At 42.5% G+C, this 15,528-nt stretch overlaps 1 protein-coding gene across 1 annotated transcript; it reads left to right on the forward strand.

Moving 5' to 3' along the window:
• The first annotated feature begins 7,898 nt into the window (after window positions 1-7,898).
• On the forward strand, window positions 7,899-9,436 carry LOC146610984 (potassium channel subfamily K member 15-like). The gene is made up of 2 exons (XM_085344591.1): window positions 7,899-8,190; window positions 8,436-9,436. The coding sequence occupies exons 1-2, from the start codon at window positions 7,899-7,901 to the stop codon at window positions 9,434-9,436; spliced, it is 1,293 nt and encodes a 430-aa protein (XP_085200717.1).
• Window positions 9,437-15,528: the final 6,092 nt, after the last annotated feature.

Here is a 15,528-nt window from a genome sequence, read left to right on the forward strand (position 1 = left end):
GTGTTCCTCTCTTGAGATAAAGGTCAAATATTTTTAATGCTGGTCTTGTGTCACTTTGTGGAGTGCAAGTATTTTTAGGAGATTCAGCTTACCTCCAGGAAGAAAGCAGCTCCCGTAACATTTTGTAAATATGTGTGCAGAGTACCCTGAATAAAAGCTTATATTTTGATTGTTATCCTGTGATAAAATTCTTTCAGTCAAGTTTTCAGCAAGTGTTGAAGAATTTAATTTCAGATCACTCTGCAGATTATTTCCATACCTGGGCTATGTGTGTCTATTTTGGCCCTGCTGTTGCAATAAAAACTTTAATATAGACTTACACTACTATATATATATATATATATATATATATAGGTGCAGGCTGTGTAAAGATGCCCCAGAGACAATCCAGCACATAACAGCGGCATACATAACCAAGTGGCCGGCATAGTGTACAGGAACATCTGTGCCGAGTATAATCTGGAAGTCCCGAGGTCAAAATGGGAGATGCCCCCAAGGGTGGTGGAGAATGACCGAGCTAAGATCCTGTGGGACTTCCAGATACAGACGGACAAAATGGTGGTGGCTAACCAACCGGACATAGTGGTGGTAGACAAACAGAAGAAGACGGCCGTAGTGATCGATGTAGCGGTTCCGAATGACAGCAATATCAGGAAGAAGGAACACGAGAAGCTGGAGAAATACCAAGGGCTCAGAGAAGAGCTCGAGAGGATGTGGAGGGTGAAGGTAACGGTGGTCCCCGTGGTAATCGGAGCACTAGGTGCGGTGACTCCCAAGCTAGGCGAGTGGCTCCAGCAGATCCCGGGAATAACATCGGAGATCTCTGTCCAGAAGAGCGCAGTCCTGGGAACAGCTAAGATACTGCGCAGGACACTCAAGCTCCCAGGCCTCTGGTAGAGGACCCGAGCTTGAAGGATAAACCGCCCGCAGGGGCGTGCCGGGTGTTTTATATATATATATATATATATATATATATATATATATATATATATATATATATATATATATATAGCCTTGGCCAGCCGCTTGAGGAGGTACACCAGAGAGATAGAAGGCAGGAGAATAAACCAGCTGTTCTCCACAGAACCAGCAAAGGTGTACTCTCAGTGGCAAGGGAACAATAAGAGAACAGCACCACCAAGGCTGGAGACGGAGCAATACTGGAAGAGCATATGGGAGAAGGACACAACCCATAACGGCAATGCTCAGTGGCTAGTGGATCTGAGGGCAGACCATAGCGACCTCCCTGAACAGGGTCCAGTAACCATCACAGTGGCAGATATCCAAGAAAGGGTCTCCAGTATGAAGAGCTGGGCAGCACCAGGGCCCGACATCGTTCACGCTGTAACAGCCACTATGGTGTGGTGTCCCTTTAAGACACCCAAGTCGAGGGTTGATGGTGTCATCAGTTTGTGCCACTGGTCTCTCTCTCTCTGTGATTGTGTGGACATGTGCTTGCACGCTAGTGTATGAGGAGGGACGGATTTCATGTTTTACCTCTCCAGACACCTTTGTTTGCCACGTTATGGGTTGTACGAACACTGTGCGCTATGTTTGTTAAGCCGCAGCCGTTCAACCGGGCTTATATGGTTGATGAAGAGAAGGTATATTAAAGAACACACTGTGGAATTCCCAACGCCAGCGTGAGTGTGTACTCTTTTGGCTACCCTGCTAAGTGTTTTGTCGCCTCCTCTCAACCACTAAACGCAAACCGACGTTACAAAATGGCGCCCGAACATCTTCTCTTGGACCTCAGTATGCAGTATCTTCGAGCAGTTGATGATTGGTACATAAAAAGGTACGACGCGGCAAAGTGGCTGTCCGCCATGTTTCGCGGGAACGGACCAGGCTGGCCTGGACGAGGACGTCGGGAGGATCAAAGGGTCGCGGCGGTGCATTTCCATGGCAACGACTGGAGCTGCTCCAGCATGGTTTGTGGACTGTGGCGCCGTTCTCTGTTTGGCCTCTTCGTCGTGGCTCCATTGGATGTGCGTGGACCTGCGTTTCCTGGGCATGGGTTCGATGCAGCTTTGCCATAGTTCCTGAATTTGCATTTTTTTCTTATGTATTTCGTGTTGGTTACTGTTGTAACATGACTGTTGTTTAGGTTTTCTACAGTACTTTCTGGTACTGTTTTCACATATTATGCTGTCTGTTGCAAGTTTGTGAAGTAGAAGAAACGCAATGAAAGAAAAAGGGAATTTCATTCTGTAATTGTCCTGGCTATCCTAAGTTTATTTTCTTTCTTTAACATTTATTTAAATGGACATTCACCATGTGGGACACTGTCATGTATGCCAGTTTGTCAATATTGCACTGTACATTTCCCTGTTTTGGTTTTAACTTCTTATCCTGCTGACCATGTATGGAGGCTGGTTAAGTCTGGACTGTACCAATGCTGTACAGGTGTGTAACAATTCCTCCACGACCTGCTTACTACCTAAAGTAGCTATGTGTGGTGAAAGGGGGTAGCGGGAGGAGGGTCATCTGAGTCCGGCTGAAGGCAGCCTTTGTTAACCCGGGGGGAATATGTAACAGCCACTATGGTGTGGTGTCCCTTTAAGACACCCAAGTCGAGGGTTGATGGTGTCATCAGTTTGTGCCACTGGTCTCTCTCTCTGTGATTGTGTGGACATGTGCTTGCACGCTAGTGTATGAGGAGGGACGGATTTCATGTTTTACCTCTCCAGACACCTTTGTTTGCAACGTTATGGGTTGTACGAACACTGTGCGCTATGTTTGTTAAGCCGCAGCCGTTCAACCGGGCTTATATGGTTGATGAAGAGAAGGTATATTAAAGAACACACTGTGGAATTCCCAACGCCAGCGTGAGTGTGTACTCTTTTGGCTACCCTGCTAAGTGTTTTGTCGCCTCCTCTCAACCACTAAACGCAACCCGACGTTACAACGCCTACTGGCTGAAGAAGCTGACTGCACTCCACGAGTGTCTGGCAGCACAAATAAACCAGCTGCTAGTTAACGAGAGACACCCGGAATGGCTAACCGAAGGTCGGACGGTCCTGATCCCCAAGGACCCCAAGAAGGGACCGGTCCCATCCAACTACCGACCAATAACCTGCCTCAGTACTACATGGAAGCTCCTGTCAGGCATCATATCGGCTAAGATGAACAGGTACATGGGTCAATACATGAGTGGGGCACAGAAAGGGATTGGCAAGAATACCAGAGGCGCAAAACACCAGCTACTGGTAGACAAAACAGTCAGCCAAGACTGCAAGACCAGACTGACCAACCTGTGCACTGCCTGGATTGATTACAAGAAGGCCTATGACTCAATGCCCCACAGCTGGATACTGGAATGCTTAGAATTGTACAAGATCAACAGAACCCTAAGAGCCTTCATCAGGAACTCAATGGGGATGTGGCGTACAACACTAGAGGCCAACTCCAAGCCCATAGCACAAGTCACCATCAAGTGCGGGATCTACCAAGGAGATGCTCTGTCCCCACTGCTGTTCTGCATAGGCCTGAACCCCCTCAGTGAGATCATTAACAAGACTGGCTACGGATACCGACTACGGAACGGAGCAGTTGTCAGCCACCTCCTGTACATGGATGACATCAAACTGTATGCCAAGAGTGAACGAGACATCGATTCACTGATCCACACTACCAGGCTATACAGCAATGACATTGGAATGTCGTTCAGACTGGAGAAGTGTAGTCGGATGGCAACAAAGAGAGGGAAGGTAGTCAGAAGTGAGGGGATTGAACTACCAGAAGGCAACATTGCAGACATAGAGGACAGTTACAAGTACCTGGGGATCCCGCAGGCGAATGGGAACCATGAAGAGGCCGCTAGAAAAGCTGCAACCACCAAGTACCTGCAGAGGGTCAGGCAAGTCCTGAGGAGTCAGCTGAACGGTAAGAACAAGATCCGGGCCATCAACACGTACGCCCTGCCCGTGAACAGGTACCCAGCTGGTATAATAAGTTGGCCAAAGGAGGAGATAGAAGCCACTGACATAAAGACAAGAAAGCTCCTTACCATGCATGGAGGGTTTCACCCCAAGTCCAGCACCCTGAGGCTGTACGCTAAGCGGAAGGAAGGGGGTCGGGGACTGGTGAGTGTCAGCACCACAGTCCAGGATGAGACAACGAACATCCAAGAATACATTGGGAAGATGGCCCCAACTGACCGAGTGCTCAGTGAATACCTCAGGCAGCAGAAACCCAAGAAAGAGGAGGGAGACGAGGAACCATCATGGAAGGACAGGCCCTTGCACGGTATGTACCACCGGCAGATAGAGGAGGTGGCTGATATCCAGAAATCCTACCAGTGGCTGGACAAAGCTGGACTGAAAGACAGCACAGAGGCACTAATCATGGCAGCACAAGAACAAGCTCTGAGTACAAGATCCATAGAGGCTGGGGTCTATCACACCAGGCAAGACCCCAGGTGCAGGCTGTGTAAAGATGCCCCAGAGACAATCCAGCACATAACAGCAGGGTGCAAGATGCTAGCAGGCAAGGCATACATGGAACGCCATAACCAAGTGGCCGGCATAGTGTACAGGAACATCTGTGCCGAGTATAACCTGGAAGTCCCGAGGTCAAAATGGGAGATGCCCCCAAGGGTGGTGGAGAATGACCGAGCTAAGATCCTGTGGGACTTCCAGATACAGACGGACAAAATGGTGGTGGCTAACCAACCGGACATAGTGGTGGTAGACAAACATGAGAAGACGGCCGTAGTGATCGATGTAGCGGTTCCGAATGACAGCAACATCAAAAAGAAGGAACACGAGAAGCTGGAGAAATACCAACGGGCTCAGAGAAGAGCTCGAGAGGATGTGGAGGTTGAAGGTGACGGTGGTCCCCGTGGTAATCGGAGCACTAGGTGCGGTGACTCCCAAGCTAGGCGAGTGGCTCCAGCAGATCCCGGGAACAACATCGGAGATCTCTGTCCAGAAGAGCGCAGTCCTGGGAACAGCTAAGATACTGCGCAGGACCCTCAAGCTCCCAGGCCTCTGGTAGAGGACCCGAGCTTGAAGGATAAACCGCCCGCAGGGGCGTGCTGGGTGGTTTTTTTTTTATATAGATCAACACACTGTTTTATTCTTGCAGTGTATTTTCTTTATTGATAAAGACAGTATGTTATACTGTGCTGACACTGATTTAACCGATGTGACTTCTGCTCAATCAATTCATTGTGACACAGCTCTCACATATATAATTTATATAAGAAGGTTATGTCAGCATCTCTTTTTTTTTTAAGGGTCATAATTTAAATATTTAATAAGACATAAAGAAATTAGAGTATGACATGTCCAGGCTGTCAAGCAATCTGATTTAGATTTTTTGCTACAATTTCTTATTTGCTGTCCTAAATCGCCACGCTATAGAAACAAGAAATTCATTATCTCGATTCAAAAACCCACAGCTGTCCGTGTCTTTGTGTCTAGCTGCTTCTTGCATCACACGTATTGTCCCTAGATAATTTTCTTTCTTCTGTCCTTGCAGCCTGTTAAACAAAAAGACCCTGAAAGTTTTTTTTTCTTTTTCTTTTTTTGTAGAGGAGATTAATTTTTACAATCTCTCCTCCAGGATTTTGACAGATTTGCATTTTTGTTGTTGTAGAGCTGACAGATGGGTTTTATTTAGTGGAAAAAAATGGGCCTTCAGGCATGAGGTTCTCTTTTCACTGCATGCCATGTGCAGCTTTAACAAGGTTTTGCAAAATCTGCATACACTTACCAACTACCACATGCACTGTGGGTGTAACTGACTTTGTGAGATAAAAACAAAAACAAAAACAAAACAAAAATAGCAAATGCTGTGCGTGGATAGTGCACAGCTCTGCATAGCATAGCTGTTTATGTTCACATTTTTCTCCACAAATAATTTAGCCTTATAAACTTACCAGCTGTCATGTGGCAGCTGTCAGAAAGTTAATATTAATGTAATGAATATGGACGCAAACACAGTATAATCCAGCCCTTGAACATGTACTACTTGATTTCAAGTTTTCATTGTGATGTGTCATACTGTAGTATCATAAATATTAGATTGAAAAAAGCAAAACACAAGTACTGTTTAGGGAACAAAGGAAAACACTGCCTTTAATGCATCCTGCTGAATGTGTATAAATATGACCTCACCATAGTCTACTTAATATTTTCCTGACATATTAATTTGTAGGTCTGCGGGGTTATAATAAAATACACCTTAGAGAAAACAGACAACAGGTATAACTCGATTAATGAAGCTTCTGTTTAAGTCTAAACACTTATCCTTCAACTCTGTGGGGATTGATGGGCCTTCTCGCTTTGTTCCAGGTCCTTGGGCTTTGAAAACGATGTGAATACAAGCTGTCTGGATTGATGGGTGGCTGTTGGGGCTTTGTGTTCCTCTCTTATCAGCTGAGATGTAATTGATTTATGGAGCGCTGGTTTGAATCAAAACAGGGATGTAAGTGCGCTGATTTTGCCACAAAAACAGGACCACGGAGAGCAGGTTGCTCTGTTTGACAGGAACAAAAGCACACACAATAATCCACCTGCTGCTGCCCTGTACTGACATACAGAGGATTCTTCTTGCTTAACTTAAAAAAAGGTCTAAATAAGGATAATTTATGTTGTGATGCTGTGACAACGTTATTAACGAAACCGGCTTCATTACTGTTAACTTATTAGTGTCAACCTCACTGATAGTCCAAGTCTGTGCCACTGGTACAAGTAACCATAGCAACCAGCATCACCTACAGAAAAATTTCTAGAAGCGTCTACAATAGCAGTGCTTTTTTTTCCTCTTTAGCCACTGCACATGAACGCAAGAGCTCTCTCACATAAGTAACGCTCTAAGGAAACTGATTTAAAAAAGGAATTAAGATTGTATTAACTTCCGTTTGTATTTTTGACCACATTGTAATTTGGGATAAACTATATATATGTATATATTTACTTTATTCCTTCAGTCTTATTTAATTTTTACTGTTAACTTGATTCCTTAATTTTTTTGTTGTTGATATCTTTATTACTTCATTTTTCTCGCTGTTTTATTACTGATCTATTTTATAGAACAAATCCAATACGCCAGATTTCTAAACACTGTCTTACCTGATATTTTATTTGTTTCCATGTCTTTAGCTCATGAGGACCTTTATATGTTTATTTTTTATTATTTAAGGCTTAAATTAGGCTTTCATTTTAATGTTAGTACAGTTGAATGGATTTTAATTAACTTTCGTTTAACCTGGGGATTACTTACTTCACGACCAGATGTTAGAACTTTGAGCTTTTTTATGTTTTATTTTTTATTTTAAACTTTTTTAATGGTTATGTTGTTCCCCAGATTTGGTGTCTGCAAAGATTTTCAGTCATATTAAACGCACCTGAACCTTTTCCCTGCTTCACAGCCTCTTGAGCCTCCACTTAGTATGTGCAGTCACAGTGCCAGGTCAAATGTGAAATCCCACTGGTTGCTGTCCATGGTGCTGAGCAAACCTCTTCATATTAAATAGGCATAGAAATTGCTGCACATAACATAACTGAACATCCGCGAAAAATATTACTTTGTATTTTGTGCTATGTCTTATATATCTATGTTATATAGATATACACAAACATTTTTCCTTCTTCTTCTTCTTCTTCTTTATTGGTGATTGTTTTGCGCATGCGAAAAGGCAAGCTGAGGCCACTAAAACAGATAACGGCGCAGAGAGCCGATAGCTCTCGGTACGCACAGGAAAATATGCGCGTTTTAAAAACAAAGAAGACGTCTGAACCATAACACAGTCAAGAGTTAAAGGCGTTATTTTCCCACCCGCCCCTCGTGAAATTACATTTCACGCAACAGGCTGCAAAACCAATGTGGAGTCTAAGCTGAAGAACAGTACCACCTGTAACACCGTGCTCGTGCTTCCGACTTCCGTGCCGATGCCGAGAATGAAGAAGCAAAACGTCCGGACCTTGTCGCTCATCCTCTGCATGTTCTCCTACTTGCTGGTGGGCGCCGCGGTGTTTGACGCGCTGGAGTCTGAGTCGGAGAGCTCCCGTCGGCGCATCTTGGAGCAGAAGCGCAACGAAATGAAGAAGAAGTACCGCTTCTCCGAGGACGACTACCGCGAAATCGAGAGAGTAGTGCTGCAAGCTGAGCCCCATCGCGCCGGGAGACAGTGGAAATTTGCTGGCTCTTTTTACTTTGCCATAACAGTAATCACTACCATTGGTAAGTCAATGTAAGGCTTCTTCTGCTTTTTTATTTTATGTTTTTGGAAATGACGGGTGATGTGTCACTTTGCTTGCTTCGTAATTCACAGCACAACATTATTTTTTCTGCAAGAATGCAATATTTGAGGCTTGGTTTTAATGACGTGTTGATTAAAAATAGACAGTTGCTCCATGTTTTACCAACTAAGCGTTGCTTCATGATGCGTCACAGTGTCATTACATTTTCCATCTCTTTGCATTAAGGTTATGGACATGCAGCCCCTGGAACAGATGCTGGAAAGATCTTCTGCATGTTCTATGCTGTACTCGGCATTCCTCTCACTTTGGTTATGTTCCAGAGCCTGGGAGAGAGGATGAACACATTTGTCCGCTATCTCTTACATAAGCTGAAACAATGCCTGGGCTTTCGACGCACTGAGGTGTCCATGGAGAACATGGTCCTGGTGGGCTTTTTGTCCTGCATCGGAACACTGTGTGTGGGCGCCGCAGCCTTTTCCCACTTTGAGGGATGGAGCTTCTTCCATGCTTACTACTACTGCTTCATCACACTCACCACAATTGGCTTTGGGGACTTTGTGGCTTTGCAGAAAAAAGAGGACCTCCAGGAGAAAACGCCCTATGTCGCTTTCAGCTTTATGTACATTCTGGTGGGATTAACTGTTATCGGGGCATTTCTTAATTTAGTGGTGCTCCGTTTTCTCACCATGAACACTGAGGATGAGCGACGGGATGCACAAGAAAGGGCTTCAATGAAGAGAGACAGAGGCCTTTTGGATGGGACCCTGGGCCTTGGTGTTTTAGGGGAACAAAGCAGAGATAGCCACAGTGAGAGGAACAGGAGCAACATGGTGCACAGCCATAGCACACTTTTCCTCCCGATGGAGGAAGGAACCAGTCGCACCAACCTCATCTCTTCTCCGGTGGATCAGGAAAGACGAAAAAGCCCCTGCAGGCACAGGTTGCATTTCCAGATAAAGGCAGGCAGAAGCAGACAGGAGTCGAGCCTTAGCTCCCTCTGTTCCTGCATGTGCTACCGTTTAGAGATTTGCGATAGCCCTCTTATGTCCCACAGTGAACATCGTGGCTGCCACGTTAATTCTGTTTATTACAACTCAGTTTCCTACAGGATTCAGGGCTGTTCACCAAGTTCCAGGGACAACACTGGACTAACTTCGCCAGGAAGCAGGATCTCACTTGGCCATAGTTTCCGGGAGTTCCCTCATTTACGAAGAAAGTCAGTATAAGGAGCATTATTGTGTTTGCACAAACTGTAAACAGTATTTTCAGAGACACTGTATTTTGTGTTACTTCTCCATTGTGCATGAAGACAATAGTTCTGTTTAGTAAATAAGTTGTCTGTTGTGGCTATTGAAAATAATTTTATTTCTAAAGCGAGAAGGATTTTTTTTCTTTTTTTCTTTACTTTCACTGTTTTTTTTTCTGTTGGTGATTCTGCTGTTTTGCATGCATGTTAGGCACAGTGCAGTGCATGCTAAAGAGAATGTATAGCACAAAAGGTGACTGCACGAGTGCCATGTAAAGATGTAAAAAGTCAGCCTTTTTAATCTACACTTTTAATCAAAAGTATTTTGGCTATGAGGGTTATGACTGTATAACTGTTTGGTGAAGATATGTGAACAATCCTCAGTGGAATTTGCTCCTGGTTTGGAGAGAATTAAATTTTTCGTGCCATAGATGGAAGATGTCATAAAAAAATAAAATAAAATTCCCCACTTGCCCCTGTGGGCGGTCAATCCTTCAAGCTCGGGTCCTCTACCAGAGGCCTGGGAGCTTGAGGGTCCTGCGCAGTATCTTAGCTGTTCCCAGGACTGCGCTCTTCTGGACAGAGATCTCCGATGTTATTCCCGGGATCTGCTGGAGCCACTCGCCTAGCTTGGGAGTCACTGCACCTAGTGCTCCGATTACCACTGGGACCACCGTCACCTTCACCCTCCACATCTTCTCGAGCTCTTCTCTGAGCCCTTGGTATTTCTCGAGCTTCTCGTGTTCCTTCTTCCTGACTTGCTGTCATTCGGAACCGCTACATCGATCATTACGGCCGTCTTCTCATGTTTGTCTGCCACCACTATGTCCGGTTGGTTAGCCACCACCATTTTGTCCGTCTGTATCTGGAAGTCCCACAGGATCTTAGCTTGGTCATTCTCCACCACCCTTGGGGGCGTCTCCCATTTTGACCCTGGGACATCCAGGTTATAATATATATATATATATATATATATATATATATATATATATACACATATAAATGCCTTAAGGAACTTTGACCAAGCACATGACAAATGTGGCTTTTTACTCATCGAGCATTGCAGGTGTGAAGTGGGATGCACTGCTGCACTCTGATATAAAGAAATTACGCTTGTTAGAGGACTAATCTGAATGTAGCACACAACAGAAACGTATATGTAGCAGGTTTTTAGTGAAACTGGAAAACTTTTTTTTTTAGCAAAGGAAGTGCTGTTTCTTTGTAGACTTGATTTGTATTCAATGTGAATGTCTGTTTTATTGTTTTATTAAACCAAAGAAAAGGGCCATTAAATGAGTGGCTTCTTTTTCTTTACTTTTTTCAAACTTATTGTTCATCAAACAAAATCGCTCCTCTTTGTATGCAGTTATTTTCCTTCACTTGTCTTCCACTGATCAGTTTTTAATCTACTGGAACATCTCAATATGTGGTAAGAAGAAAAGAAAAAAATATGCAGGAAAGAAGCAGTTTTCTCTTTGTTGACTTCCCTTTATCTGCAGAAACATATCTGAGCAAAGGCATATAAAAAGGTGCCTTAATGAAGGCACTTACTGTGGTGATACTTCATCATTTGTTAAGATGGTATAGGGTTTACATAAAGAAAAAAACAACCTAGTCCATTGGCTTATTTATTTTAGGTCAGTAGACAAGATTAAAATTAGACAAATTTATTTGAAATATCAAGATTTTTTAGTTCTCTGTGTTATGTCAGCTTCAATATATCAAGTGCATGCTTTACACTCAATTACAGCTGTTAAAGCACTGGTAACATAAATATTTTTGTTAATCTGTATCCAGTTTAACTGTACCTTCACCATTTGTTTGTTCTGCAACTCATGAAACGGTTGCCCAGTTGTGTTAAAAATTTGAAGGTATTTCACAATATCATCCATCCATCTAAACTACCATAGGGTGTGAGGCAGTGTTCACTCTGGACAGGTCAGCTGTCTGTCCAAGGTGGATAAACTACCAACTGCAGGCTGCTGACAAATGGAAATCTATGGCCAATTTACCCAACATGAGGCAACAGTGCAAATCAACAGCATACTGTGGTGGAATTTAATAAAAGTAAGCCTATATTTATGCATTGTAACTTACTTGATCCAGTTACTGGAATTACACTGAGCCACTGAAATTCTGATTCAGTGAATGCACTTTACACATTGTTTACTTTGTGTACTGCATAGATTTTACATTACATTACATTAAGAAAATTAAGATGTATTATTAAACTGCACCGTTCTGCTGTTAGATAATAAACTACCTAATAAATAGAAATATATTAAAAAAACAAATAAAACAAAAATAGTTTCTGAATGCTCTCTTCATCATGTCACCATGTGTGACACACACACGCACACATACACTTATATATACACTGTAAAAAAGTTTAAATTACATACATATTATATTAAAACACCACCCCCAAAAGCAAGTTAATAACTACCTGTGGACTTAAATACATATGAACTATTCATATGTAGTTCCCTTGAGACTATTGCATTAAATCCAGCCCAGGAGCCCTTTTATGTTATTTATACTTCTAACTCTCCTGAGTACCCCTGTCTATTTGAGATATGGAGTAAATCAAAAGTGGCAATAAACAACAAAAATAATAAATAAAACTACATTCTCGAGTGGAGCACCCAATATTTCAAGCCATTAAACACTACGTCTTCTCCACTGTCATGAGATAAAATCACATTACGTGTCGTAATGTCTGCCCATTGCCTCCATTTGCTATTTTTAAAACCTGTTTTTGGTTTGGAATGGGAAACCAGAAGTCATAAAGTCTTTACATAAGTGTCCCTGAGCTTACATTTCAAGCCATCTGTTGGTCTGCTGGAACAGAAAGCTACTTTACATATAAATGTAAAACTGATTGGGCAATAGAATCTGAAATGGTGATTGGTTCTGAAATGCCATCTGCTCCTGCTGCTTGTGAATGGACACAATGGCATTTACGCTCTTTCTTATATTGTCACATCACTAAATCTCATCCTTTCTTCGCTGAGTACAACAAGCCCAATCACACAATTTGTTTGTCTCATACTTTAGAATATGAAGTATTTTGATCTTTCTGTATGGCAGAGAAAACGGAGGGGAAATCTGCTACAATACCTTTGACAAGGGGGCCCTCTAAAGGTGGTAACAGTTTTTGGAGCTATTTGAAGTAAGTAAAGTCATAAAAAACCTTTAGCCACTGGGGGGCAGTGTATGTCTTTTAAAAGGCAGTGAACCCCCTGATGTTTTCATCTGTTAAAGTGTAGCTTGAGTAAACTCAGATATACTGAACAGGATCATGCACTCCAAACCCCCCCCCCCCCTCATGACACGTACAGACATGTCATTATTTTGTCATTTTTATGAAAATTGTGTTTTTATCTGATATCTATAGGGTTGAACTATATAAATCAAGAGTCTAGCAATCTAAAAACTTAAGTGTGTTTGGGTTTGCACTATCAAAGACATTAAAAAAATGCAGCACAAGCAGCTTGTTAGTCAGTACACCGACATCAGGAATCACACCTCCTACTGTTACCCCCTAGAGCTCGACAATCTGTACAGCAAATGACACGGTCTATAATCTGACCCCCAATTCGGTTGAGGAAAAAATCATGGAAACCCAAAGGATTCCCAGGAGAGTTCCAGTAGGAAAGAATCGGAAGGAATCTTTGGAAGAAAATGGGGAAAGAGGATGGATCCTTCAGACATGCAGCAGAGGTCACACGAACAGAATTTATTGATAGTATACACGGAATACAAGATGACAATATTATTGATGAATTGTGAAACGATGGAAAATATGGATCCAGGAGGACAAACGACTTCCAGCTCTTGCTTAACAGGTATGCCAGGTACGGGTATACCTGATCCAAAAAGGATATAAAAAAAGAATGTACAGAAATATACCTTTCACACTTATGGGAAAAGAAAAGATACACCCTGAGGAACTGAGAGCTGAGAGACAAACAAAGGAGAGGCAAAGATGTGAGTTTTATTACTTTGTATCGAAACAATGATCAAAAATAATAACCTGCTACATGTCAGTATTTTAAAAGGTTACATTATTTCCTTTTGAATTCTATTCAGTTTTATTAATACAGCGCCAAATCACAACAGCAGTTGCCTCAGCGGGCTTTATATTGTAAAGTAAAGACCTTACAATAACACAGAAAAAACCCCTGACGATCAAACAACTTCCTTTGAACAAGCACTTGGCAACAGTGGGAAGGAAAACTTCTCTTTTAACAGGAAGAAACCTAGGGCAGCAGCAGGCTCAGGAAGGGGCAGCCATCTGGGGGTGAGGAGAGGGGTAGAGGATAAAAAAACATACTGTGGTAGCTAGCCAGAGATTAAAAATAACTAGTGATTAAATGCAGAGTGGTGTATGAACACATGGTGAAAGAGGTGAGTGAAGAAGAAACAGTCAGGGCATCATGGGAGGGCTCAAGCCATCTAGGCCTACTGCAGCAACTAAGAGTGAATACAGGGTCGCCTGATCCAGTCCCAACTATAAGCTTTACCAAAAACGAAGGTTTTAAAAAGCAGAGAGGATGTCTCATCCCCAAATCCATACTGGGAGCTGGTTCTGGGAGAAGGGCCTGAAAGCTGAAGGTTCTTCCAATGTCACCATTACGACACGTAGACGTAGCTCTTCTTTTTACTATCGAGTCTCAGTTACTTCACTGAACATGTATGTAACATATGTGTATGTTACAGATAAGGTATTCTAAACAAATACCCAATGAAAAAATGTAATGAAACTGAGGATATGATTGCTCCATGCATGCCTGCGTTCAGTAGCAGTGCCTGTAGTGTTTCTTACCATGTGGCGAGTTAGCTCTGCTAATACTGACAGTGATAACGAAACTCAGAACAATGTTATATATTGGTTTTATTGATACTTTTGACAAGATAAATTAAACCCATTTTCAGCCACAGGAATGTTGCCTCAAATGTCATCTCACATGCCCCCAGGAACAGACACTCCCCCACATCCCTTTAACTGTCAAGTGTGAGTGTTACACAGAGACGTATAGAAATGTACAGATGTAAGGTGATATTGCTGAACGTGCTGCTGTACTGTACACATGTATATACTTTCTCTTTGACTGGCCACGTTGCCATAATTACATTTGATTATCAATATCTGTCGGATCAACATCTGTAGCTATCGTTTCTAATCCACTGCACAGTTCTTACTGAATCCATCGATTTAAATATCAATTTTCCAGGAACCAGTTATCAAATGAACTGCATGAGTAGTACAAAGAAAGTATTGGCTTTAAACCAGGACATGATTAATTTTACGATGATGGAACAAAGCCAAGATGGCCAAACTTTTAGAACATGGAACATAAAACAGCTAGAAATATGACAGGGTGTGCTATGGATGGCCACTTCACACGTCTCATTTGGATGTCTCTGGATAAGAGGTTTCAGTTGAATTAAATGAATTTAAATAACCTCAGATTAAGCGTATTGCTAATTAAATTTTTTTTTGTACTGTACATTTTCCATTCTATCCGAAAGGTAAAATTAATCCCGGCTGAAGTGGGCTGAAACAGAGAGAGTGATATTTCTCTCCTAACACATCAGTGTTACATAAACCCAAGAAAACTCCCCGCGGTGACAGGAGAATCCCTTCATCCTATTTTATGATCCGCCCAAACAATTTTGGGTTTTACAAGGTTTCTTGTGCCTGAGGACATGGATCAAAGTAAGGTGCTACATCTCCTGCTAAAATGAATAATCTTGAAAGGGATAATCAAATAGAGACTCATCAAAATAGGAGATGGTGCTGGTAGCATTTGAAAAGCTTATTATACTTTTGTGATGGTCACTGCAAATTAATTGAAAATTTGAGTCTTTTGAAATGTAACGGGAGGCCGGCGCCTTAGGTCTAAGACCCCCCCCGTTCTAGGAAGTGAATACATAATTAGCATTCACCATGCAAAAAAAGTTTTGGTCACTTTATTGTTCTGTCTTCAATCTAAGCTCACGTGGATAATGGGGCTGCTTTAAAGCATCTGTTCTCTTTAGCAGCTGATGATGGCAAGAAAACATGCA

This window comes from Diplotaxodon limnothrissa, linkage group LG20 (assembly GCF_057381915.1).
Source record: "Diplotaxodon limnothrissa isolate DT_005_m linkage group LG20, D_limnothrissa_male_GT1.1, whole genome shotgun sequence".
NCBI lineage: Eukaryota > Metazoa > Chordata > Actinopteri > Cichliformes > Cichlidae > Diplotaxodon > Diplotaxodon limnothrissa.

Coding starts and splice junctions, on each gene's coding strand:
- LOC146610984 (XM_085344591.1), top strand. CDS start 7,899: ATGCCGAGAATGAAGAAGCAAAACGTCCGGACCTTGTCGCTCATCCTC. Junction 8,191..8,435: donor AACAGTAATCACTACCATTG/GTAAGTCAATGT, acceptor CTTTGCATTAAG/GTTATGGACATGCAGCCCCT.